Below are 26,773 nucleotides of genomic sequence, written 5' to 3'. Positions count from 1 at the left end.
TGGGAGCTGAACTGAGGTTATCCAGAACTGGAATTTTAAGTAGTCACAGTTTTATCTTTGCTTTAAAAGGAAAAAAAAAGAAGAATAAAAACTAAAATGGCTTCCCATGAGGACAGAAGATGGAGCTTCAGTTTGCTGTTTGTGTTCACTTATGTAGGTTTGTCAGTGAAGAGCAGGTGTTGATATACTGTCAGTACATGAGTGTTTCAGTGTGTGAATACCTGTTTGTTTGCCATGGTGCAGAAAACAAAATGCATTTTAAAGGGCTTTTCTGAAGCGTTTAATTATACAATGACTGTGATTTTTTGAAGACATTAATTTCTTCTTGGTGACATCCTGCTATAGACAGATGCTGTGCTGTAGGCCAGGCTTCAAGTAATATCTGTAGAGTTTTCTTCCAACATGAGGCATTGAGCATTTAAAAATTTTCACAGTACAATACTACTCCAGAAAATATCCCAGTTTCATGGTATCAGGGTATACCATATTACAATTATTATTATTATCAGTTACAATGACTGTCCAAGAAACCATCAATTTTCACACCACAGTATACTGTGAAATCAGCATACTGCTGCAACCTTAAGTAAAGCATGTGTGATAAAATAGTACGCTGCTAAGTGGGTTTTTTTTTTTTTTTTGTCATATGTGATTTGTCCCTCTGTGTTTATCATGAAAGTGTGTAAAGCCTCTGGTAGCAGTACATCATGGTCACCCAACACTGATCATGAGTGTGTCAGAAAGTACAGCACCTGCAGAGACCTAAAACCCCTTTGTTTATATGAAGCATAAGTTAATGTGCCTGTCATGGAAGGCTAGCAGGCTGTAGGTTACAGTTCTGTTGTAAGAAAAGTTTCAACATTTGAACTCCTGACATCAAGATATTTTTTAAAGAAACTGTTTGTTTCCTCTCTGCTTTAGTAGTTCATGTATTTCTATTAACCTACAATTCAATAGATGAGAGGTTTGATGCTGTTAGACCAACCAGCAGGGGGTGTCAAACCAGCATCTATCGTAGCTACTGTTTGTGTGAAAGCAACTTCATTTAATGTTAATAAAATTATGCAAAACTGATTCATTTCCGTGTTTTAATCAACTTTTACCCTCATTAAATTAGATAGGTCAGCTTGCTTAGTTTGTTTTTTTCTTATCAGAAGGAAACCTCATGGGGGAGGTCACTGAAAAAGGACAGTGTTTTCTTCTGCTATTACTTCTGTGATGCACCGAATTACCAATTACATTCCTCTGAAATCTTTCTTGAAACAGGTTAATTAAAAATAAATAAATAAATTATATACATATATATATATATACATATATACACACATGAAAATGACAAAGAGGCAAATGTTCATTTGAGCTTTTATTTTATTGAAATACAAGTCAGTACCATTAAGTTTTCTGTTTATTATTAACAGTACACAATTCCCATACTTAGTTTTGCACAAAGAGGTATCAGTTCAACCAAGTTGCTAAAATAAATGTTGGCACTGTACGTTTCTACAAAGTGCAGACATGTTAAAACGATACATTTCAACTTTACATGGCTTTACATTCCAATTTTCAGTTTTATACTAATTTGCTTAAGGTTTGGTTAGATTGAGGCACAAAAACCACTTGGTTAGGGTTGGGTAAAGGGTTTTGTTTTAAGATACCTGGTTTAGCAGATATCTCGTTAAAAATACTCAGTTTGTTGCCACAACGATGGTTGCAAAATGTTGGCTTAAGTGGTCTTAAACAGTGCTCTCTTAGGCCTAGATTTCATGCCACTGCATCCCCTCCTCTTGATGAGAAAGTCAGCTCTTCTACATGTAATGTGAAGATAATATGATATGTAACATTGATATGATATGTGTGAAATGTACAAATTTAACAAATCAGTGGCTTGCAGAAATGTGCAATGACAATATTTTCTTCTGGTGACTGGGCTGATCATTTACATAAAAGTACACATTAGTTAAAAATGAGACATACATGTACATGTCTGACTACATTTCAACATTACTTCAAGTGTCAGGAATGTTTCTTTCTGTGTTTGGATTAACTCCCTCCTCTGTCACAAACACAGACCAGAACTGGCATCAGTTGACCTGATGATTAACCATCAGCTGGCATCAGGAGCGTCACAATAAATGAAAATGTGCTATGAGTAATAAATATGCTTCCATATCCTGCAGGCGTACCAGCATGGCGCCAAATGGCAAGTGTAATGTGAATATAAACTTTTTACATGCCAGACACCAAACTGAAACACAATTAAATAATACTTCATAAACAGTATCTGTATTAAATATTCTGATCATGCAGTATATTCTGTTTAGAAATGATTAAATACACCCTTGCATTGCAGCAATGAACAGAACAATAACATGCTGCTAACTGATGATGGAGGTCTATGAAACCATTTGAGTGTTGACTCCACTTTGTCTCCAACTCCACATGTGGTTAATAACAACTGCCTTTTTGGTTGAGAAACAGCTTAAAGATTATGAGATTCTGTGATGATGTGAAGGAGTGAGGGGAGGGGCAGCTGTGGGACTCAGGATGGGGCTTGGGGCCGGCACGAGGATTAGAAATAATATTGGAGATGACCAGGAAATGATTTCTTGAAAACAAGAAAAGTCATTTTCTTAACTGAATACATTCTATGGTTCCTGAATCTTTTTTGTTTTGAATGGTTTCAGAAGCCACTAGGTTTGCACACTGTAGTGTTTAAAATGTCTTTCTCTTCGCACAAGAAGTAACTCATCAAAACGTTTAGTTGTTTCCCTCAAAATAAAAACTGCTTTTAGAGCAGTGCTTTCTATATTCTTCACTAATAAACCAGAAACAAACAATTACATTTTGTTTTGAAAAACAAACTACAAAAGAGATCATAGAAAAATGAAATAAATGACAAATATTATAGCTAATGTTGCTTCAACAGGAATAACAAATTGTTTTTATCTTAGATGAATAAATCTATCCCACAAATGAAACATTTAAGTCCAACTTACTGGTGGAAACGCTGCTACCAACTTTCAACTCCCTCTCACTGTTCACAGTGACTGTATGTGTACATAAACATACCCATTTTTTCCCTCATGTTGGAGTTAGAGTCGGGGCGGAGGGGGGCTGTGCTGTCCTGGACTAAGAGGGTGGAGGTCGTATGGCACGGCAGGAGTAGCAGCAGGCCTTGCTGTAGTACCAGTGGCTGCACAGGTTGACCTTCAGTGCCAGCAGGCAGTTGGTGGAGGGACGATCCTGGCAGCTCTCATCTGGTACACAGTTTGCACATGGTGCTTTTAACATCAGCAACTTCAAAACTTGAAGTCTAAATCCAGAGTTAGGTCTTATAACATGTCTACCCAGGAGGCAAATTCAATAAGGGGTGGAGACAGATTAAAAAAGCTGTTGCAAAGAGAATTTTTCTGGATATATACACTGAAAACTACTTCTTTTCTCTAACTGACTTCTACTTAGGCATCTGTGTCTTTACAAAATTGATATTTTTGCCTTTGTGTGCTGAGAACTTTAATGAAAATCTTGATATGTCTTAATATATCTACATATTAATATGTCTGTTGCCTGTGATTTCCTTTGCTCAACATAGTCTGTTATTGACTTATATTGTCTGCAGTAAGCATGTGACTACTTACCTGTCCATCCTGATCATGTATACATAACAGCCAAGACATAGACATGTTTTGCCACAAGATAACAAAATATTTTTGATTCATTGGTCTTGAGTGCCTCAGACTTCCTCAAAACCAGTAGAATTATCAAACTCAAGACCAGAGGGATAAACTTTTCTGCATCCATGCAGCACTACTGCACACACTGGCAATGTTCGTTTTTGTATACACATAACCCTAACATCACATAGAATGATTAACCCTGAGCACCACCAAAACACAGGTGATCTACACTTTGCTCTGCCTGAACATTCTGTGTAGACGTGGCATTGGTCTCATAAGTGGTCACTGTGACTGTGGGTCACGCTAAATTTACACTCATCACCTTCACTGAAGACATTTAAAAAACATGAATCTGGGGCAAGCAGTTAAAGCCTACAAGCTCTCAGAGTTAACTTAGATTTTATATCACTGACTCCAGATGAAAGTAAAGAAGTAGTAGTAGAAGTAGCTTCCTGGATTAGTGACCGGAGCCAATTGCATAGGGACCTACTTCTGAACAACTTAACCCCAAACTGAGACAAGCTGATGGTGTCTCACTTCACACTGATTTGCTAATGGTTCTGATTTTAATTTATGGCTAAAAGAATATGTTTCTGAAATAGGTATATTTGGTTTTCCATTTTTGTGTTTTTGTTTTCCTGTGGTGTGGTGCTACCTGGAGGCTCAGTGGGGCAGGGCTGCAGGTTGCAGGTCTGTTTGGGCACCGGTTTGGTGAGGGGGTCGCAGCCTCGGACCAGCTCCCTGTCCTGGTAACACTTCACGTCCCTCATCCTCACACCCACACCACACGTCTTAGTGCACTGAGGACACACAGAGGAGCAAAAGCACACCATAGCTGAGCTGGAGGATGTCTTTGTGGTCATACATCTTATTTGTCTGTCCTATGTTCACGCACATTGGGTTAATTGGCTTCTCTACATTGCCCCTAGGTGTAAGTGCGTGCATGAATGGTTATCTGTCTTTGTGTGTCGGCCCTGCGATTGACTGGCGACCAGTCCAGGGTGAACCCCGCCTCTCGCCCGTAGTCGGCTGGGATAGGCTCCAGCCCCCCCGTGACCCTGACGGATAAGCGGTATAGAAAATGGATGGATGGATGTCCTATGTTCACACTCTTTTCCATCTCATACATTCCTATGTTGAATATAGGAGTAGACATGAAGATGGTGTTGGAACAAACACTCTGTATGTGTATGTGAAGTTCAGAGGTGTGAAGCTGAGTTGTACTCACCTCAGACCAGGGGGTTGTATACCATTTGAAGCATGGCCTCTCAAAGCAGGTGGTTTCCTCCTCAGGCTTCCCGCTTCCTTCACACGCCTCATCGCTGAAGTTCTTGAACATTCCTTCAGTGATGCCGACACACTGGACCTTCCTTCGCTTTGCGCCACGACCACAGGTCGTGTTACACTACACACAATAACAAAGTTCCAAGTATTCAGGTCTGAATTTGTTGATTCTCGTTAAGTCAACTTTCTTTCTTGCTTTCACAGTTTCTTCACAGTGGAAAGTGTAACGGTTAAAATTAGATTTCAGATTTCTTTATGATGTCTACAAAATGTTTGTTGTGTCCAGCAAACAAATCAAAAAGACAGAGATTTTCAATTTACAATAATATATTCAAATTTCATTCTCATTGTACTTTGTACACTGACAGCAAGGACATTCTATTCTAATATAAAACAGAGAAGGGATTTTATTTTTCGCTTGAAAAGATCACTGCTCATGAATAATCATAAAATAATCTATTGCCAAAATATTTGTTATTTTTCTGTCAATCAACAAATCACTAGCTTAACTTAGTGTTTCTTGTCCACTAATAAACAGTTGAATTTAAATTTCAAAACAGTGACAAGGTCTCACCCTCTCCCAGTCTTGGCTTAGCCAGTGTGGAGGACAGTCTCTGTCCCCACAGGGGTGGCTGGCTAGCGGCTTCTCCTCTGCAGAGCACTGGCTCTCAGGAACCACATGACCATCTGGAGCCTTACAGTACACATGACGCATCATCTTCCCCAGGCCACAGGACCCCGAGCACTGCAACAAAAACTGGATGATTCACGACCATGAGGAAGCCTTATTGCTGTCATCGCCACCTCATTCATCCGAGTCACGGAGCTCAGAGTCAAACGCATGAAGTCACATCAGGTCCCCTCACATCACATTAAATACAAAGGAAAAAATACTTGAAATAAAATGGCATCATGTCACATCACACCACATCACAGGAAAGGAAAAATCACAACATGCCACTTCACACTGAACAAAATCATCTTGCATCATGTCACATTAGTTTAAAATAACATCACAGGAAGTCTGATCATTCCACTGTGTCGACTTGTTACCAGAGCCGATTATTTACTGTAGTTAAAGCATCTGTTCATGTTCAATGGATTATGCAGTGCTGTGACACACTATTGGTGATGCAAGAAGAGTAAAGCACTTTTTATAGAACCGTCTGACATAAGTATTGAAGTTCTGTCAAAGTTTAGCCTTACGACCCCATTAGTTGGCACAGCTGGCACAGTGTTTATTAAGACTTAAACCATAACACATCTGCCTGTTCATAAAACCGCTTGAAACATCCAAAATACCTCTATTATCTGTTGCTTTCTCATTGACATTTATATGAGAGGGGCATTATAGTACAAACATTTCTTGATTTATTTCAGGGCTGTTATATTGGTTCCGCCGGATTGCACATAATAATGGTAAGCAGAGCAGATTAGAAGTGAAAAGATACATGTGCTCACAGTTGGTAATTTTCTACATGGTAATAAATATTACTGATGTAACTTTCACTGTTGTATGGGGAATAATATTTTACTTTGTGCAAAGAAAATTTCACATCCGTCCATGTTTGTGCCTGGCTGTACTCCACGGTTGTAACTTAGACCTGCGAGTTTCCAGACTTCCAGACTTTGAATGGAACATTAGGAAGTACATTTGTCTGTATGACACAATACAAACCATAAATTCAACCCTGTCGCAAAACAGATTTTCACTAAGGCAAAAACAGCTGGGACAGGTGAACTGTTCCGTTGTAACAACAATATCAAGCTAAAAAAACATATCAGCCAATGGTGATGAAATGCAAAACACTCATATAGCGTGTATGCTATTGTCACTCATGCATACTGATGTGCAGCGTATAAGGAGAGTGACAACACTCACAGGCCCCCACTCGGACATGGTCCACTGGCGTCCACAGGGAGGACCTGTGCAGTTTTTGATGTTTGGTGGTTTGGTCATTGGGTCACATGGTCTGGTCTCATCAGAGCAGCGGACATCACGGGTCACCTGGGCTTTGAGGTCACATTTAGCGGGACACTGGACGAGAGCCATACAGAGACACAATCAAGGTCATTCATACTTCCATAAGTAGTGTCATGTAGAATTAAGACAACAGCAAGTTTGCTACGTAAAGCCTGGTTCCTTTACAAAACTGCCAGGTTTAACAGACTGAGGACAATACTGTTGCTGCTAATAAACACATTTGAAATTAAGATATTTACTCCTTATTTGGAGAAATTTTTAATAACTTTGTTTTTTGAGTGTGAAATCTACTGAAGACACTGAATGATTAAGTTGTTCAGATGAGATAGATAGATAACAGCTGAATCTATCTGAATGTGTAGCTGGTCAAATACAGAGGTTCTCCAAAGAGAAGGAAAGATCTGTGAATTTATATTTCACGTTTTTGTATGTTTTTCAAGCCTACGGGCTCAAATAACATCAAGTTTTTTGTGTGTCTGGTAAATGTCTCTGGAGAATCCATCAGTGACCACTCTCTGTCAGGGAACTGCAGCAGACAGCTGCTAAGCCTGAGCTTGACAAGAGTAAGAGAGAGATGTCTGCACTGCAAGAAAAAGTTCCTCTACATGACGGATTCAAAAACAATGAAGCAAAGAAAAAAAATCCAAAGGTGTGCAACTATTAACAGAAAAAAAGGACAATTGCTTATATGAGCTACAAAAAGAGAGAAATGTGAAAAACTAAAAACCAACAGTCAGTCAAAAAAGTTCAGTGACGAGGCAAAGCCACAAGTACTGTAGACTTGTGAAGCACACACCTCTTCTCTTTGTTTACTTGTTCCTCATTTTTTAAATGTTTTACATGTTTTATTTGCAGCAGGGTGAATCATTACAGGCGTCTCATACCTCGGTCCACTCGGCCACCTCCCACTGTGGTCCACAGGCGGGGCTCTTGCAGGCCCGTCTCTCAACAGGTCTCTCCAGTTCGGCCATGGTGCAGAGGTCACTGTAAACCGAGCTGTCCAGGCCTGGCGAGAGCATCTTCCAACAGCGAACCTGACGAAACTGGAACCCCTCCCCACAGGTCCTCGAGCACTCGCTCCAGCTGCTCGCCTCCCATCTTGAAAGACAAGAAATATGTTATACAATGTACTGTTAAGCAATATTTCTGGTTCCCCAAAATCTCTTTACAGTAAATTGTACCTGGGCTGACATTCCCTCCCGATACAGAAGTCGTGGACAGGCTCTGGTCGGGTCAGCGCATCACAGTACATATCATGCACCTCCACGCCGTCATAGCGGACACACGTGACAAAGGACTTGGACACTCCTGGATAGTGAGCAACAGATAAGGCAGTCTTATTTATAAAGCACACAGTGTGTGTGTATGTGTGTGTTTCTTTGCATGTACCTATAGAGCAGGTCATGCTGCAGGGCTCTTGAGAGGAAAGCTTCCAACGGTACATGTCAGCAGCACTCAGCTTCAGGTTCTTCTGGTAGATCCTTTGATTTCCCCTGTTAACCAGAACACACACACACACACACACACACACAAACACAGAGTTATGTTTCCATCACTTTTGGGGACATTACATAGAGTTACATTCATTTCCTGGAGGCTCAGCCACCACCTAACCATAACAATAAACATCACTTGCTTAATCCTAATCCTAACCCTGACCTCAGCCTAACCTTAAAGCAAGTCTTCACCCTAATGTTTAATGATTTACATTGTGGGGACTTGCATTTTGTCCCCATAAGTAAGGCGGAACCTGTGTAAACAGATTTTTGTCCCCACAGCCCCAGGAATACACACAAACACACACACACACACACACACACACGGACTGTCTCCCAGGCCTCAGACGATCACAGTGTGACAGCTGATTCACAGCCTGCATCCTGGCAGACGCGCTTTGTTTTTTCATCACATCACATAAAAGTCATGTGCACATTCTTGTCATAACACTGGCCATTCCCTCTGCCACTGCCAGACGTTTATTTGAAAATCACAGGCACTTTGAGTTATATCTCACCGGCATCCCTCCATGTAAGACAGACTGATTCCTGCACATTATTTTCTCCCCAGAGGTGACTTCAGTCTGACAGCACACTTTCCCCTCTGCATCATATTCTTCACTTTTCTTGCAAATACCTTGAATTATTTGTTTTGAAGTGGGCCTGCAGCCCCCGACCCCCCTCCCTCCCTCCCTCCTTGTCCTCCTCTGCTCTGCTCGTTTCCTCTTGTCCCTGTCTCTCGGAGGAAAGGGCGTGTCACTGTGTGTTTTATAGCTGCTGGCTTCAGAACTGGTGAGGCCATGTTTGGACACAGAGCTGGGAAGCTGACATGAATTATAAATATGATGAACACAAAGCCTGCCAGGTCTGCCTGCCTGTGCTGTACATGATTTTAAATTCATTCAGAAATTGTTTGACTCTTTTTTTACCTGGTGGATCACCTAGCTTCTGTTAGATTACCTGGTTCTGTTGGAGCGGCTAGAGGTCCTCCCACCACTCTGCACTGTTTTGTTCTGGTAGGAACTGTCTCCACTGTCGTTGCGTTTTTTACCCAGAGTAAATTCCAGTGTCTCATTGACACCAAACGGTCCGTCTTGCTCCAGGCTGCTCAGGCCCACCTCGACTGTTCCCACCTCTGACGAAAACAATCCATCTCCCCCTGTCAGCAGCTGGTTGGTTGAGATGTTAATAAGAAGTTCATCGGGGCTAATTCGGCCATCCAGCAGGATCCTCCAGATGAGATTTGGGGAGTCTGGCCCCGTGTCCAGGGGCCCACCAGCAGGGGCAGGGTTGGCAGTGCTGCCTGTATGGTTGCCAGTTCCTTCTAATGAATCAAAGTGGAAAAATTAAGCTATTTTGATTTATGTTATTCAAGTACAATCTCTAATGTATTTTTTGGTCATTATTTCCACTTGATAATGTAATTTAATATTCAGCTTGGAGTGGAAATTTTGCTGCTGCATTCTTTTCTATGTTGACTTCCTGTGGGAAGGGACACAAACAAAACGGTTTCTTCTAAAGTGTCACACCTGTGCATTAAAGGGTGTTTGCCTGAACGTTTTTCAACTCTCCACTGGTCACTGCTTCCTTTTTTTTGTAGCTGTAGCTGACTGAACACAACATAGCTTTAAGAAATCAAAAGCCAAAGCAAAGTACACCTGTATAATCTAATGCAACCTGCATTAGATTATTTATTTAGCCCAAAATATACTCAGAGTGGTCTTTATGCATTTAAGTAACCTGAATATTATTGGCTTTTTGCAGTAACCTAAGTACTCAGCATCTCGGCTATACAGTCAACTTCAGAGATGAGAATTTTACTTTACTCAAGATCAAGAATTTTTCAAGAATTTAAAAACACTGGGTCAATATTCGAGGAGAAAGAAATGCAAAGTGAAGAGATAAACTCGATTCAAACAGTTTCAGACAGTGCTCAGTATCTGGTCTGTAGTATGACATCAGCCTTTGTGAAAGTGTGGTTGAAAGGTGGTTGAGGCTTTCAACCACCTCTCCATCTCATCTCACCACCCAAAGCAGGGGTGTAATGGACTGAACAGTCAGCTGAGCAAGCTGAGAGCCTGCAGGAAGTCCATTACCACTCATGTTTGTGATGCAGTCATTTTTAGAAGAAGAAAACACCATGAAACTCTGAATTTTTCATCTGCAGCTGATCCTCTTTATGTGTCTGCTCCATGAATAATGCAGAGACACAGTGAAAAAGAAGGCCTGATAGAGGATTAGCTGTAAAATCTGACCTATTTTGTCTCATCTGCCGATGGGCCACTGGACCACCCTCTGATTTATTCTCTATAGGACTTCTACTTTGTTTCAGTGATCTGTCTACATCTCTCTCTGTTTCTTTCTCTTCGAAATGAGTTTATTTATCAACCTAACAGACACAAAAAATAGGTTAAAGGTATTTAGTGTCACCGTGATGCTATTCACAAAAATGCTTGTTCATCTGATCAAAACTCTACTCTCTTTTTGAAAAGCTGAACATCCCCTCTCATATCCCATCTCTATAAATGCCATCTCTGGGCAGGAGCACAAATAGCCACCATGAGTGAAAACCAGTAAGTTCTGTTTCTGTATTACTGTGTGTATTAGTATTACATTAGTGTTGTGATGTTAAATAGGTGGTTGTACCAAAGATGTCATTCAGTGAAAACAAGAATCTCTTATATGATTGTTTTAGACTTGTACTACAGTTGCCATAATATATTAAATTATAAGAAGGTATCTAAACACATGTAGATTCCATTATTGGAAACAGCTGCAGCCTCTCAGTTCATTTTTGATTTCCAAAAGGCGTTTGGTACACTAAAATGCGTTCCTGAAAACATTTTAGGAAACAGAAAATTCATAAACAGAATGATTCAGATTTGATCAGTACTGCCTGGTTTAGCAGTTCAGTCTATGGACCAGCAGTCCATACATAACTGGACAGATCTACAACCAGTCAGAGCAGCAAAGCATGTGAGGTGTGAATTTCAAACCCACCCCATATCAGATGAACAGTTCTGACTGGCCCATCACAAACTGCAACAAAGGAAAAACTGTCTGAATGGCAGGGGGCCACATAAATGTGCCAGGGCAAATGAAACATGAGCTTGCTGAGTCATCTGGTTCCCAGGCTAAGTAAGTGCAGTCTAGTGCTGAAAAAATCAATCAGTTCATCAATCAGCAGAAAATCTGAATCACCTGAATCTTAGAAGTTAAAATTTGTTAACTTACTAGAGCTGAGCCAGTTAAGTTATCTCGTTAACTCATTAATTAACAAACATAAAGAATTATTTTATTGCATATTAAGGCAGTTTTTAGTGAGCAACGGTTAGTTAGCTAGTGTGCAACGGACTTTAAAAATAATTACTATAATAAAAAGAACTGCGATAATAGCGCGTTAACTTGCCCAGCCCTAGTTAAAATATACTTTTCTGTTTATTTTTCTGTATCCTGTTATTTGCTTCTTCTTTCATAAATATTTCAGACTCATACATCATAAACAGATATCAAGTGTTACAAACAGTCCCCACCTGAATATTTTGGGGCAGCTGCTCCATCCTGGTCGCAGTCTATGGCCGCTGCCTCCTCATATACCTCATTGGTCTCTTGGCCCTTTTGTCCCTCTATGCCTCCTGACTCCAGCTGACGTTCAGGGGCCATCTGAGCATAAATACTGCTGTTAGCAGCCAGCAGACCTCCCACCTCCACAGAAATGTCTCCAGCCGAGGTATCTGATCCGGTGTAGACAGGTGGAGGTGGTACCGGTGGCAAGGAGTCTCGGAGGACCGTGTATTCATATGTGATGTAAGGCGTGCGTCCGTTCTGGTTCCACACCTGAGCCATGAAAGGACAGTTAAGTCAAAGTCAGGTTAGTTCATATAGGTTTCAAACCAGTAACAAAGAGAGTCAACAAAGAGACCTTCACAATAATCTTCTGGGAAGATCTTTGTGTTCCAGAATCCTGCAGAGTGATCAAACCTAGCCTGTGACATCAACACTGTTTGAGATTTATGACCCCTCTTGGAACACAAGGCCTGTAGTCTGTAAATGTCACACACACTCACCATTATGTCTGCAATACATTTACATCTTAGACATTTGACATCTCTGATAGTCTGGGGGGACTGAGCTGCTACGTCATTGCCAATTTAACCACACATGAAAAGCATCTGGTCCCAGAATGGGCCTCTCATTTTACGGCAAAAACTGCTGAGGCCAAAACAACAGAAATTCACTTGTTTTTGTGATTTAAAGGGTTTTAGAGAACCTGTGTTGAATATTACAGTGTGTTGACTAAGCAGTGAGTACACTGTATACATATGCACATTTCACTTTTGGGGTTAGAGATCGCAGGTCAGGCACTTAGGTGTCAGGAGTTCTATAACACTGTTGTATGGATAATGGACATTAATGCTTCAAAGCCAGATATGTTAATTGATATGAAAAAGACAGATATATTTAATTATTAGAAACCATGGCAGTCTGTCAGTGCCAGGGCAAAGAACCAGCCAACAAAAGTAATTTGATCCACAAAATGTGGCAAGTTTAGTTTCTTTTTTTTTTTTTGACAGATTTTTTAAGATTTTGGAGCATTTGGGTAACAAACAAATGCCCTGGTTTTGCATCAAATGCCTTTTGTGGTTTTATCATTAGTGCTATTAGTGTTATTTGTTCTTAGTTTCAACTGACTTAGGCGAGCTGTGTCACAAGCAGGAAATAAAATAATTTATCTAAAGCTTCACCTACCAGTGGGAAAAGTAAAATATTTTAAAAATAATAAATCTTATTTGTCTGGATAGGTATTTGATGCTCCTCCAGTTGGAGGACCACTGACCACTGCTTTGCTTTGAGCACACTGATCCACAGGCTGTGTAGTAAATGGTGAGTACTGTACAAATGTTTTTGTTAATTTAATTGATGTATTTATATTAGATTTTTATGATTTGAAAAAAATATTGGCTTTGATGATTTTGAGGGAATAGCCTTAAAGTAATTGGGAAAAAAAATGAATTTTAAAGTCTGTCATGTTCTAGATTTTGATGTGAATAATCAATTTTAGATTTAAAAGACCCATCCATCCATCCATCCATTTTCTATACTGCTTATCCGTCAGGGTCGAGGGGGAGCTGGATTACAGGCGAGAGGCGGGGTACATCCTGGACTGGTCGCCAGTCAATCGCAGGGCCAACACACAAAGACAGACAACCACACACTCTCACTCTCACACCTAGGGGCAATTTAGAGTAGCCAGTTAACCTAATGTGCATGTTTTTGGGATTGTGGTTTGATTTAAAAGACCAGTAGGTTAAAATTTCTTTTGAAATGAGACATTAAGGATGAAATAAATTAAAGTGTACTTTCTCTCAGCAAATTCAGCATGATTTACATATACGCTGTGGTAGAGCTGAATCACTTAATAAACTAGTTAGTCAAAAATAATTAAAATATCTCCAACTGCTTTGATATTGATTTCAGTAAGTTTTCAAACAAAAATGCCAAACATTCTCTGTTTTCTACTTCTCAAATCTGGAAAAAATATGGTTTCCTTTGTCATATATAATGGAAATCGAAACATTTTTTGTTTTTTGGACTACTGGTGGTATAAAACAAGCAACGTAAAGATGTTGCCTTGTGCTGTGAGAAGTTTTATAATGAGCAATTTGCAGTAATTTCTGTCAATTATAGAAAAAAACAAAACAAAAAAAACAAAAAACAGACAAAAACAGTTCACTGAGAAAATCATCACATAAATTGATCATGGAAATTGGTATATTATTAAATTACATCATTATATATTTATTTATTATTTAGATTATTATTTATTTATTTATATTATTACAATGTTGGGGTTAGGTTGGGTTGGGGGTAGAAAGTTGATTAGAAGATTAGTTCAGAGGAGTAGGGTGGCAGATGGCTTTTCCCCTCTTTTTCATTCAGCGTTTTTCTTTAACTGCTCCAACAGAGCTGTTGAAGTTTCATTCTCAGTCTTTACATTGTTGGTGTACTTGTTGGTGTTGGTGTCTCTCTCATCCCAAATTGCTCGATGCGGGGCTCAGATGTTAACTGTGACCAGTTGGGGTGAAGCCTCAACGACTTCACAGCCCAGCAGACAATGGAAACCCTTTTATTCCCGGTACTGGAGGGGAATGTTAGCCACTGGGTTGGGTGGAAGTTTTTCTTCTCTTTGTTTTTGAAACTTGTTAGGTTGTTTACAAGAGATTCATTTATTTATTTTTATTATTATTGTTATTTCAATCAATTTATTGTTGGGCTTTTGGAAAAAACAGTTGTCTTATTTGTTGTGACCAATGGTCCACAACCCAAAGATGTTTAGTGTCACAAAGCACTAAAGTTATTAAATATTTACATTTAAGAAGTTGGAGCCACTTAAATGGAATGGAAAATCCCATTTAATTTTTCAATGAATTTAAGTTTTTTTTAATTATTATTTTACTGCTACAGCATGTATGTACGCTGAAGGAACAAATGAAATTATGTTGCCTATAAATACACTGCTCAAAAAAATAAAGGGAACACTAAAATAATACATCCTAAATCTGAATGAATGAAATATTCTTATTAAATACTTTGTTCTTTACATAGTTGAATGTGCTGACAACAAAATCACACAAAAATTATCAATGGAAATCAAATTTATTTAACCCATGGAGGTCTGGATTTGGAATCACACTCAAAATTAAAGTGGAAAAACACACTACAGGCTGATCCAACTTTGAAGTAATGTCCTTAAAACAAGTCAAAATGAGGCTCAGTAGTGTGTGTGGCCCCCATGTGCCTGTATGACCTCCCTACAATGCCTGGGCATGCTCCTGATGAGGTGGCGGATGGTCTCCTGAGGGATCTCCTCCCAGACCTGGACTAAAGCAGCCGCCAACTCCTGGACAGTCTGTGGTGCAACATGGCGTTGGTGGATGGAGTGAGACATGATGTCCCAGATGTGCTCAATTGGATTCAGGTCTGGGGAACGGGTGGGCCAGTCCATAGCATCATTGCCTTCGTCTTGCAGGAACTGCTGACACACTCCAGCCACATAAGGTCTAGTATTGTCTTGCATTAGGAGGAACCCAGGGCCAACCGCACCAGCATATGGTCTCACAAGGGGTCTGAGAATCTCATCTCGGTACCTAATGGCAGTCAGGCTACCTCTGGTGAGCACATGGAGGGCTGTGCGGCCCCCCCAAAGAAATGCCACCCCACACCGTTACTAACCCACTGCCAAACCGGTCATGCTGGAGGATGTTGCAGGCAGCAGAACGTTCTCCACTGCGTCTCCAGACTCTGTCACGTGTGCTCAGTGTGAACCTGCTTTCATCTGTGAAGACCACAGGGCGCCAGTGGCGAATTTGCCTATCTTGGTGTTCTCTGGTAAATGCCAAAGGTCCTGCACTCCATGAGGGCCCTCACACCACCCTCATGGAGTCTGTTTCTGACCGTTTGAGCAGACACATGCACATTTGTGGCCTGCTGGAGGTCATTTTGCAGGGCTCTGGCAGTGCTCCTCCTGTTCCTCCTTGCACAAAGGCGGAGGTAGTGGTCCTGCTGCTGGGTTGTTGCCCTCCTACAGCCTCCTCCACGTCTCCTGATGTACTGTCCTGTCTCCTGTTAGCGCCTCCATGCTCTGGACACTACGCTGACAGACACAGCAAACCTTCTTGCCACAGCTCGCATTGATGTGCCATCCTGGATGAGCTGCTCTACCTGAGCCACTTGTGTGGGTTGTAGACTCTGTCTCATGCTATCACTAGAGTGAAAGCACTGCCAGCATTCAAAAGTGACCAAAACATCAGCCAGAAAGCATAAGAACTGAGAAGTGGTCTGTGGTCACCACCTGCAGAACCACTCCTTTATTGGGGGTGTCTTGCTCATTGCCTATAATTTCCACCTGTTGTCTATTCCATTTGCACAACAGCATGTGAAATTAATTGTCAATCAGTGTTGCTTCCTAAGTGGACAGCTTGATTTCACAGAAGTGTGATTGACTTGGAGTTACATTGTGTTGTTTAAGTGTTCCCTTTATTTTTTGAGCAGTGTATATTCTATAAGCGCATACGACTTAAGTTGGGTAAGCTTAAATATTGTATCTCTTGTTGACCAGAAATAATTTGTTTTGGTTGACTCAACTCACAATCATTGGGTTGCTGTAATACAACTTTTTTTAAGTTAAATGACTAACATTTTTGCTTTTAACCAACCTTTTTCCATTTCGCAGAACATGCTGACAAAATAAATTTCATTACAGTCAATGTTTCATTTTTTTGAGTGTATGATGATATTAGATGCAGACACTCTATTGAACAGTTTCAGGTGATCATGTAGAAGGAGTTCGAGCAAGAAAGGTGGACTTTGAAATGGTGTACCAGAATATTGATGGCCTGGTCGATGGGGCCTTTGGCGACGATGTACTCAATCCCAGTCTCATACACATCCATGGGCCGGCGGTACTTGAAAACAGTTCCTGCTGCATGGAAGTTCTGGGGACTGTCCACCTTGTAGGCCCCATTAAAAAAGAAGTTGCCTGCTTGGTCAGTCACAGCTGGAGAACAAAATAAACACAGAAACAGAAACAGCACACTCAGGTTTGAGTCAGAAAAGGCAGAGTCCTACAGTTTTCTATGGAATCAAAATGAGACATTTCCATTAAATATTTGAAAGAGAGTTAATTGTTTCCTACTTGTCTTTTAGTGAGTATGAGTGTGTGAAATAAAAAAACAAAAACAAAAACAAATATAAATAGTTACCTGTGTGAGGAGCAGAAAAATAGGAAGTACTCACCTAGAACATCAGCTGACTTCTTCCTCTCAATGATCTGGATGTCCCATGACCCTTCAGGAATTTGAGTAATAAAAGAGTAACCTTGATGACAGGAAAAAGAAAATGATCACTTTCACCTTGTACTTCTTTATTTTATTTTTGTAGGCGGAGTATGAGACACTTGAATACAGACGCTCACCCAGAGTTGTGGCCCCACGGCGGAAGTTGCCGGTCACTCTGCTGCAGCTGCTGCCATCACCCTGACAGACCCCACACTTATCCAAGGTGTTGGAGGAAAACAGTACTCCATCACACCCGATTGGCTGAGCAGCAAAGCAGGAAGAGGAAAAAGAGAGAAAAACCAAAATAATCTACAAATCACCAATTTAAACTGTTTTTAATTAAACTCATCTTTTTCTGTGATTTCATACATAAACTTTAAAGAGTTGCTGTTGTTACATCACAGGAGTTTAAATCCATTTAAATCCTCAGTCTATTTCTTCTTCAACTGTGGCTCTGAAAGAAACATGACTACTAATCAAGGTTTTGCTATTATCACAACAGTCAAAAATTGAGCTGTGTGCATTTACGCTGACTGACACATTTAACTTTGAAATCCCAATGCCTTGAGGCAACAGCTTGTTGTCCTTCTGGCTGTAAGGATTGTTGCCATTTTTGGACTCATTGTATAACTTTCTTAAAACATATGAATGAATATCTTACAACTTTACACTGCAAACACTTTCACTGTTTGTCAAAAGGTTGACATGCTACTGCAGCTGCTTCCTCCTTGTGGTTTAGCTGGTCATACCAACTTGATGTGGCAATTTCACTGGTGCTAAAAACTGAAAGTGGAGCGGAACTGTTTAAGGGGAAGTAAAACAGGGACAAAATAGAGAAGACGCTTGACTCACCTCACACTTACCATCCACGCAGACGCCGTGGTAACTGCTGTACTTGCAGGAGGTACCATCTCGTGCTGTCACCATCAGCTGCCTCTGGCCGTCAGTGGTGGTGCAGTGAAGGTCACAGGGGTTACTGGAGATGTGAACGTAGTCATCTATAGAGGAGCACAAGTTAATCTTTTATCCACATGTTTCTAATGTGCAGCTATTTCTTCTACTACAACAGGCATTATTGCTACCATTCTGTTCCTATTCATGCTGCTACTGCTGCTATTTATGTGCCACTATAATCTTCAGAGAGATGCTCACCCTGCCTTTTAGCTCTGGTTTAGTGTCCACTAACTCCAGAGGAAAATATCTGTCTTTTTAGCTGCTAAATGTTCGGTCTGCTGAAAAAGTGAGAACGTGAGAATTCTATGTGGGTTAAGCAGAGAACACTTTCCTCAAAGTCCTTTGATTTTTGTTGTAAATGTAAAAAAACTACTACGGTGAAAGCAATATAAATGAATGAAAAATGCTTTCAGGTATTAATTAAGAACAGGTTTTCAAACAAAATACTGTAATAAGGGAGTTACATTGTAAAAAGACATATATAACCATTAAAGTATAAGACAATATTTGCTATTTTTTAGGAAGTCATATATCGGGACTGTTTTCAATGCTGGCAGCAAAAGTTGAGGCTCCAGCTCAGACAGCAGAAACCTCTGTCACCTCTGGTCTATTTAATGGAGTAATGAGAAGTTGTCAAGACGTTTTATGGGTTTTATTACCAGGATATAGAGGTTTCCACTGGTAGTTCCTCCCATTGTAAAGCTGGGAGTTGAAAGACCAGCACTGCTCCTCTCTGAAGCTTCTCCCAGTAGCAGGGCAATCCTGCATTGCAGAGAGACAGCACAGCCCATTAACAGAGGCCTGTTTCACACTTGTTAAGAGTCGGTTTTACAGTATGTTGTACAAAAAAAGTCTTTTTAAATGTTTATTTGTGCAGGGACGGTTTGTGAGAATGCATGAAGGTTCTGAGCCCTGCCAGGCTTCACTTTCAATAAAAAAAAGAACTTTATCCAGTCACTATTGGAGGCTGCCCACTACAACCACAGCCCCCAGTCCTCTGCTGTCAGTCAGTCAGAGGGACTGCATTGGCTTTAATAAAGATGTGAAACTAAGTGATGAGTAGTTAACCATGCCTCACTTTAGTGTTGCAGAGATGATATTTCTTAGCAGTTCCTGTGCAGGTCATATTGTCCTTTCCAGCAGTGACTTTCTTTCTTTGGGCAGAAAACAAACAGGAAAAATATTTAAAGATATTTAAAAAAAAAAATAATGAAACATATTAAGATATCAGGTAAAGAGGAAAAGTGCAGTTGACCACAAAGATACTAGTCTACTGAATTGTTCATTATTATTACTATTTGAGTGCTAACACAGGTGTCTGTTAAGCACTGGCTGTCACGTTCCAAACAATAGTCTTATATACTTGATTTGGTTGTTGTTTGGTTTGGCAAATAGCTGCTGTTTCCTCTACAGAAAAATATTCCTGCATACCTGTGTTTTAATGTATATGTGTGCAAGTAGAAGACACATGTACGCATGTGCTTGTGCATAAATGTGTATATCAGTGCATTCCTGTTACTGTCAATATAACCTCTAAGTGTGTGGATGAGTATATACATGTATGGGTAAATGTGCCTATGTGTGTATTATATTCTTTGTGAGGACTCGCCTCCATCTGAGGGCAACAAGGTTGGAGGGTTTAGGTTTATGTAGTTTGATGTAGTTTTCTCAAAGTTTGAACTCAAGTCAGGATTGGGACCAAACTGCAAATCAGACTGGACTATGTGTCAGTTTTTACATTGTGTAGGAATATATTTATGATTGTTTTGACCTTTGTTAGTCTGACTAAACATCATCACATTCTCATTGGTGCACTGTGTGCACAGCGTGGGACACATGTTGCGGATTGCGAGACTCTAGGTCACTGCTATGACAATGAGTTGTAATTTTATGCCTTGCTTTCATCCAGATGTGGCATAAATTTCCACAAAATTCAAAAAGGTGAACTCATGCCCTTTTCCAACCACTACTGTTGAATGTTATGTTTGTTTGGTGTATTACTGTGATTAAGGTTACAGTCTCCTCATTACGTCACACAAATGTTGCATTTTCAATTAGCACACTCACATCACCTCCCCAAAACGTATAAAGCTTTGGAGTTTCCATTCAGCTTTTTCATGTGAAAACTGAATTATGCTTGCAAACAGATATCAGTGATATGCACACATTATTGCTAAAGTCAGCATCAAAATGTTGTTCTCAAAGTATTGCAATGAAAGGAAACTTGATGAAGTGAAAAGGGAATTCCATGAGGAAAAAGAAAAATGTTCAATGAATGAAATGTTTGTAACATTATGAGCAACATGTTGACAGTTATTTTATTGTTGAACTTGGACCTTTAATTATAAACTTTCAAAGGCCAGGAAGTCAGCCCTAAAACATATAGAATTACAAATATATGTGTGTGTGTGTGTGTGCAGACTGACTGACCTCTGTTTGAGGCAGTGTCTCTCCTGTGACATCACTCCCCCTCCACAGGTACGAGTGCAGGCTGTCCACTTGGCCCACTCCCCCCACCAGTAAGTGGTCACCTCCAGCTCCTCCTCCAGACTGTTGGACGCCACGCCATCCTCCTGAAAGCACACACACACACAGAAATACATAAAGACACACAGTTGTGGTTCAGTTGGCAGTTGAAGAAGTAGCATTACTCATAATAACAGTATTAAGTCCTATGGAGAAGCAGCTGTTAGTGTTTACACTGCATCTGAATCTGCCAACCTTTTCAGCTTACGTAGTGAATTGAATCAGATGACATTTAATATTCTATTCATTCCTCTATAGCTGTGCGCTTCCAATTGTAATTGTATGAGAAGGAGGTCATTAAACAACAAATAATCACCGAGAACATCAGCACCGTTAAACACCAGGGACAAGTGAATCCATCAGCATTTGGCAGAAAACCATCGCCTCAACACAGCCTCAAGCTCTGAAGTTCTACCTGCGCCACAATTTATCCTTTCTATGAACAGGCCCGTTTCCCTACAAGCATTTATATTTGATTTATTGCATATTTGGTCCAGAATCTCTATTCTGTCAAAATCCCAATAATAAATCTTGCACATGGTTGGTTACTATTATTTTTTTTAATCTTTATTTATCTATGGAAACTTCACTGATCCATGGAAACTTCACTGATACACTGATACTCACATGGTTCACAGTACTGCTGCTATTGTCATAACTGGCCAATGAGTGCCTAAACTCAACCATACTTTTGCCATTTTCCACAGCGGTTAAGTAGTCAAGCAACACACGTAGCAGTAGCAGCAGGGACAGTAGGAGTTCATAGTTCCATTAGTAGGAGTTGTACACCACATAAGTGGTGGTAGCAGCTGAAACAGCAGTAGCAGGCATGGACATAATAGTTAGAGTCAAAGAAGAATTAGTATGAACTATTGTGGCGATAACAGCAGTTTAGTATTTAGTATACATATCACAGTGTTTTGTCGTCCAGTGTGTGAAGACGGTCAGAATTTCACACATTCCTGTTGTGCAGGAGCAGCATTAATTCAGGCCGATGGCCACGTCCCTTCATTCAAACAGATTCATCAGAGTGATCGCTGGTATGTTCACTGAGCTCCTTGTAAAGGTGTGAGATAGAGCAGCTGTGAAAGAGGATAAGAGACACTGGAAATGCCAGACAGAGAGCGTAAGTGAGAGAGAGACAGGGAGAGACACACAGAAAAGGGTAGAGAGAAAAGGAGACTGACATATACATTTGACAGCAACTCATCACAGTGCTCACATTACTTTTTAAAGTTAGTATTTACACTCTGCATGTTATTGTTATTAGTACCTTCATCACTTTACTCATGAAGTTGGTAAAGGTAGTTTAACCAAAACATTATCTGCTGAGTAGCTTGTGAATTTCTCCTCCATGTTGCTCACACAGCCTATGTGGATTCGGTGATACTCAAAATCTCTGCACTGGGCTTTGGTCATTTCATTGACCTACAGATACTTCATGAGAGGGAAGATTAACTGACAGAAAGTAAAATATAAGACCAGCTGAGAGTTGAAAGGGCAACTACACACCTGAGCACAACACAGACAGCATCAGCAGAAACAAGAAGAGGCAATAACAACCAGCAGAGAAGGTGATTTCACCCTGTCTGCTTGCTGATCAGACGCTGTGATCTCTTATGTTTTCCTCAGCTTTAATGTCACTGCTGAGCAGGTGGGCGTTGCTGTATTGAACCTATTCTTCACAATTTGTCATGCAATGTCAGTGGAAAATGTCAACAGGTAAAAATGATTGAGTTTGCACCAGCATACAGAGAGCCTTAGCAGTTATGAGCTACAGTAGACTCTGTTCCATCATTGGCCACACTATTTATTTACTGTATCTACTAAAGCAGCGCTACTCAAAGTTAAATCAAAGAGGTGTGTCTGAAGGCTGGAACGAGCAAGGGACATATTGTACATCTAAAAACTCCAGAACCATGTCCGTAAAAATCATTTCTGTCAACTCCTTTGCTGTATAAGCACGTTCTTGAACATGGGCACAAAGGGTGGGACAGCCAGGCAGACGTTGAGATGTAATCTTTCCTCTGTACAGTTTCTGTACAGCTTGGTTCAAAATAGACAAATGAGGTGGTGGTGTTGTGCGTGTTGTGTACCTGCAGCCCCCGGGTGGACAGGTTCCCCACAGACATGGCCAGCGTCAGGAAGCCGAGCAGGACCACGCCTGTCTCCCCACACTGTTCCCATGACCACACCCTCATACTGGTTATTCAGAGACAAAAGAGAGAGAGAGATAAAGAAGGGAATATAAAAAAGACATGTTTAATATGTGTGGACAAAAAATAAATACTTGTTGGCAAAAAATTGAACATCGGCCTACTCCATGAGGGACTGTGTAGTGTGTAAAGTATATAGCCTGTATATAGTATATAGTCCAGCCTGAAAGACATGCAGAACATCTAGGAAAACACACTATAACACAGACTGCTGATTTTTCTCAGTGTGTGTAGCAGTAAAGCATTAGGAACCTTGTTGCTCATGTAACAGTTTTAAAATCATCAGAAAAAAAACATTGGAAAAATGTGAAGATACAGTATAATGTTTCTTTCTAAATCTGCTTTGTGTCCTATTTGTGATGAAAGACCATCACCTGCCAGAACCAAGCAGCCTCTCAAAACTCAGACCAATATCATACACGTGACAGTTCTCACCAAACACAGAGCAGCCAATGTTATGATTAATGGAGGGAATTTGGGCCAGAAATCTGTCTGTGTCTCTAGATGGAATCATCCAGTGATGAGTCTTTAACAAAGGCTGAAGGGTTTGAAGGGGAATATCATGACCACTAATGAGTTCTCGCAGCATTAAAAACCCACGTCCAGGCACTTATGTGAATTGTGGATTAGAGCACATTGCAGAGACATGTGGGTGTTGGTTCGTGTCTTTTCTCTCTCTAAATTGAAACCTCTCAGCTTACAAACCTACAGAAGGTCCTGAAATTGGATTTTTTTTTTTTTTTTTACACCACAGGAACATTTGTGGTCATAATATTTCCTTTCTGACTCTCTAGTGAAATCCCTTGCCCCCAAGAACATCTGTGGTTGTTTAGGAGGGATACCTAAGGTGCCGCTGCTGCTGTATTTTACCTTTGCACAGAGACAATGGTGTTTGATGGCAAATCATGTCAGTGTTTGTCTGAGATTCAACATTCAAGAGCACATAGCAGCAGTTTGAACAACAAAAACTGGACACACATACAACACCTAGTGAAGTGCAGAAAGCAAAGTTCTCACTGATTTTGTCATACAAATGGCAGTCCTCATCATTCACATGTGACATCACACTTTAAAACTAAATTACAAACAAACTTCACCACTACTTGACGCCAATAGTTCAGCATTTTGGAAAACACATTTCTTTGCATTCTTTCCAAGATTTAGATGATAAGATTGTTATCGCTTTAATGTCATGTGCATGGCGCTTGACTCAGGATATGATTACCTGGCTCAGCATAAAGACTGAAAAATGCTAGCCCAACTCTTTACAGTTCAAAAACACATGTACCAACACCTCTGTGATTTATTTCACCTTGTTTGATTGATCGATTGTTCCTGATGCCTCAAGCTGTTTTCCCTAACAGCTCCTAAAGGGATTTGTCCTTTGTGTCCAAGATGCATATATGTAAACAGTGTTTATAAATCTCATGCCTGACTCACATTATTGCCTTAACTGAATCAGAGTTGTACCTTTGAGTGCGTATGAAACTGGTAGCTGCAATGTGGTCTGGACTACACCATCAGGTGAACTTTGCTTCAAATGCAATCCAGTCTTCACTCACAGGTTTCCAAGCACGTCAGAGAAATGCAATTTGTTAGTGAATGTACACCAATGCTCAAGTCATGCCAGTCTAACCAGTCAACACCGGTAGGGATGAAATATGCAGAGGGGAAGGGGGGTGGGATATCCACCGCCCAGAAAACATTAAAAGTTTCAAAACTCATTTCCTGCCATTTTAAAATGTTTTAAAATGTATATACTTCTTCTATCAATAGATGCAGGGGGGTGGGGCTGAAATCAGGGTGCTGGCTGCAGATATTGCAATGTGCTGGCAGTCGGTGGCTAGCTGGCTTTGGCATATGGAGAGTGACATAGACAGGCTGTTGAGAGGCACAAGTGTTGAAGACAGGAGTTGGACAGCGGAGTGGCCCGTGTAAAAGTTAAACAGCCCCAATGTGCTGGAAAGATGGAGGTAAGTTTCCCAGAACTGTGCACAGGTAGGCCTTTGTTTGGCTCTTCAGACTATAAGGAAATTTAGATGTCTGTATGTAAAGGCTAACATGAACAGGCACAGACACACAGGAAAGGGAGGGTACTTGAAGTACTTGAAGTACCCTCCCTTTCCTGTGGAGAGTATACAAGTTTAATGACTCAATAAAGCCTTTGAGGAGCACTGAACCAAAAACCTATATGGTTTGAGTACAAAACCCTTAGTCTGCAGAACAGGGGCTCCAAAGCGTTTGCATTGTGCTCCTTCAAGGATGTTTGGATTCACAACAGTTTCACTGCCAAAAATAAAAATAAAAAAACATACAAAACTATGTTACATTTATAAACGCATCATTTAGAGTCAAATTTGGAACATTTGTAGAGTATTTGGAACATACTGAGTATAACATTTTATTGTGCAGAAGTTAGTTAGAGGTAACTAGAGAACTTTTGGGTGAAAAGGGTTTAATAAAGCCCAACTTTCAAGTGCATTCAAACATTTAGAAACAAACACACCGCACTCACAGAAAGTATTATCCACCACAAACTGTTGTCTGGATCTTGTGTTGTATTTGCTTTAAAAATAATGAAGTTATCTTTACTCCCCATGACAATGCAAATGTATGAAAACAGAATCTCTTACAGACTTGTTGAATCCATTCAATATTCAACCTTTTAGCCCAAACACCAGGGAAAGCCTGTTGCTCGCATAGTCTGAAACAGTAAAAGTCAGGGAGGTTAAGGGCTTTCTGGCTCCATGTCGCACATACACTTGCATATACTTACATACATACTTGCACACAGAGCCACACACAAACGGAGCTTCAAGGAGAGGGTTCATGGTACAATCCATGTCCTTAGGTCCAGTTAGGCAGCCTTATTAAAATAAGCAAACAGCTCGTCTCGCCATGTTTGCAGTCTGGCTTTCTCTGGCACTAAATATTGGTGACAGGTGTCTTAAAGCAGGCGCAGAAGCACCTGGACTTCATTATCCAACCAGACACAGCTGGAGTCCATCCAGCTGCCAAACACACACACACGCACACACACACACACACACAGCGCAGACACAGCTCCCCATGTGTATTCACTCAGTCAGTGGCGTGACTCAATGGACACACATTCACACATTGCCCATCGTGCACACTCATGCTCAAGCTTCAGCCACGTGCACATGCAGGTATTCAAATGGATTTTCACGCTCAAAAACACGTAGTCATAGACTTTCACGTACTCTCAGTGTTGTTCACACAGACTTTCTCTCTGCTGCTTACACGCATATGAAGATTTGTAAGAGGAACGTCAATGACACTTTCCCTGCCCCATTGCCCTCAAACAACCCCTCTCCTGTGTGGACTGGCCAGAATGTCTTGAATTTGTTACAGGATCCTTCACTTGGTCAACACATCCAGTTCTGCCACAACACATCTTGATTTTTACACAATTTTCCCTTTCCCCCAAAAATCCTATGTTCTACTTATGATGCAATATTTTCACAATGGCTAAAAGTCCCATAACATCCACACTGCGCCACAGTGTCCTCACCTTGGTCAACCAAGGTGTTTTTGCCAGTGCCTCCCCGCCCATTTTCCCAGCATTTGCTCACTTCACTGAAATGTCTTCACGTCACAATATTGTTGTTTTGTTTTGTCATAGTGTCCTCACTTTGCTGAAACACGATCATTTTGGCATAATCCCCTCACTTTACTAACCTTTCCTAACTTTACCCAAATATCCTGACTTTGCCAAAATTTCCCTCATTTTGTTACTTACAATGTTTTCACTTTGCTACAGTGTTCCCACTTTGGT

General features: G+C 40.6%; 1 protein-coding gene across 1 annotated transcript; it reads right to left on the bottom strand.

Annotated features, from left to right (window-relative positions):
- Positions 1-1,364: 1,364 nt before the first annotated feature.
- adamtsl2 (ADAMTS-like 2) lies at positions 1,365-22,959 on the bottom strand. Its single transcript, XM_046385842.1, has 18 exons — positions 22,855-22,959; positions 20,663-20,805; positions 19,311-19,386; positions 18,892-18,994; positions 18,131-18,276; positions 17,416-17,539; positions 17,238-17,318; positions 16,823-16,998; positions 11,975-12,278; positions 9,402-9,765; positions 8,335-8,438; positions 8,127-8,253; positions 7,830-8,043; positions 6,844-6,999; positions 5,536-5,706; positions 4,906-5,082; positions 4,333-4,477; positions 1,365-3,257 (listed from the first exon to the last, which is right to left on the bottom strand). The coding sequence occupies exons 1-18, from the start codon at positions 22,957-22,959 to the stop codon at positions 3,130-3,132; spliced, it is 2,844 nt and encodes a 947-aa protein (XP_046241798.1). The 3' UTR covers positions 1,365-3,129.
- Between the last annotated feature and the right edge of the window lie 3,814 nt (positions 22,960-26,773).

This window comes from Scatophagus argus, chromosome 4, assembly GCF_020382885.2.
Source record: "Scatophagus argus isolate fScaArg1 chromosome 4, fScaArg1.pri, whole genome shotgun sequence".
NCBI classification, from domain to species: domain Eukaryota; kingdom Metazoa; phylum Chordata; class Actinopteri; family Scatophagidae; genus Scatophagus; species Scatophagus argus.
Note: the sequence above shows the minus strand (reverse complement) of the source record. Positions and strands in the feature narration are given on the sequence as shown.

Excerpts from the sequence above, each read along its gene's own strand:
- adamtsl2 (XM_046385842.1), bottom strand. The coding sequence starts at position 22,959 with ATGAGGGTGTGGTCATGGGAACAGTGTGGGGAGACAGGCGTGGTCCTG. Across the intron at positions 19,387-20,662 it reads AGACACTGCCTCAAACAGAG|AAAGAAAGTCACTGCTGGAA; the intron begins GTCAGTCAGTCT and ends TTCTGCCCAAAG. Across the intron at positions 5,083-5,535 it reads TAAGCCAAGACTGGGAGAGG|TGTAACACGACCTGTGGTCG; the intron begins GTGAGACCTTGT and ends TATTGTGTGTAG.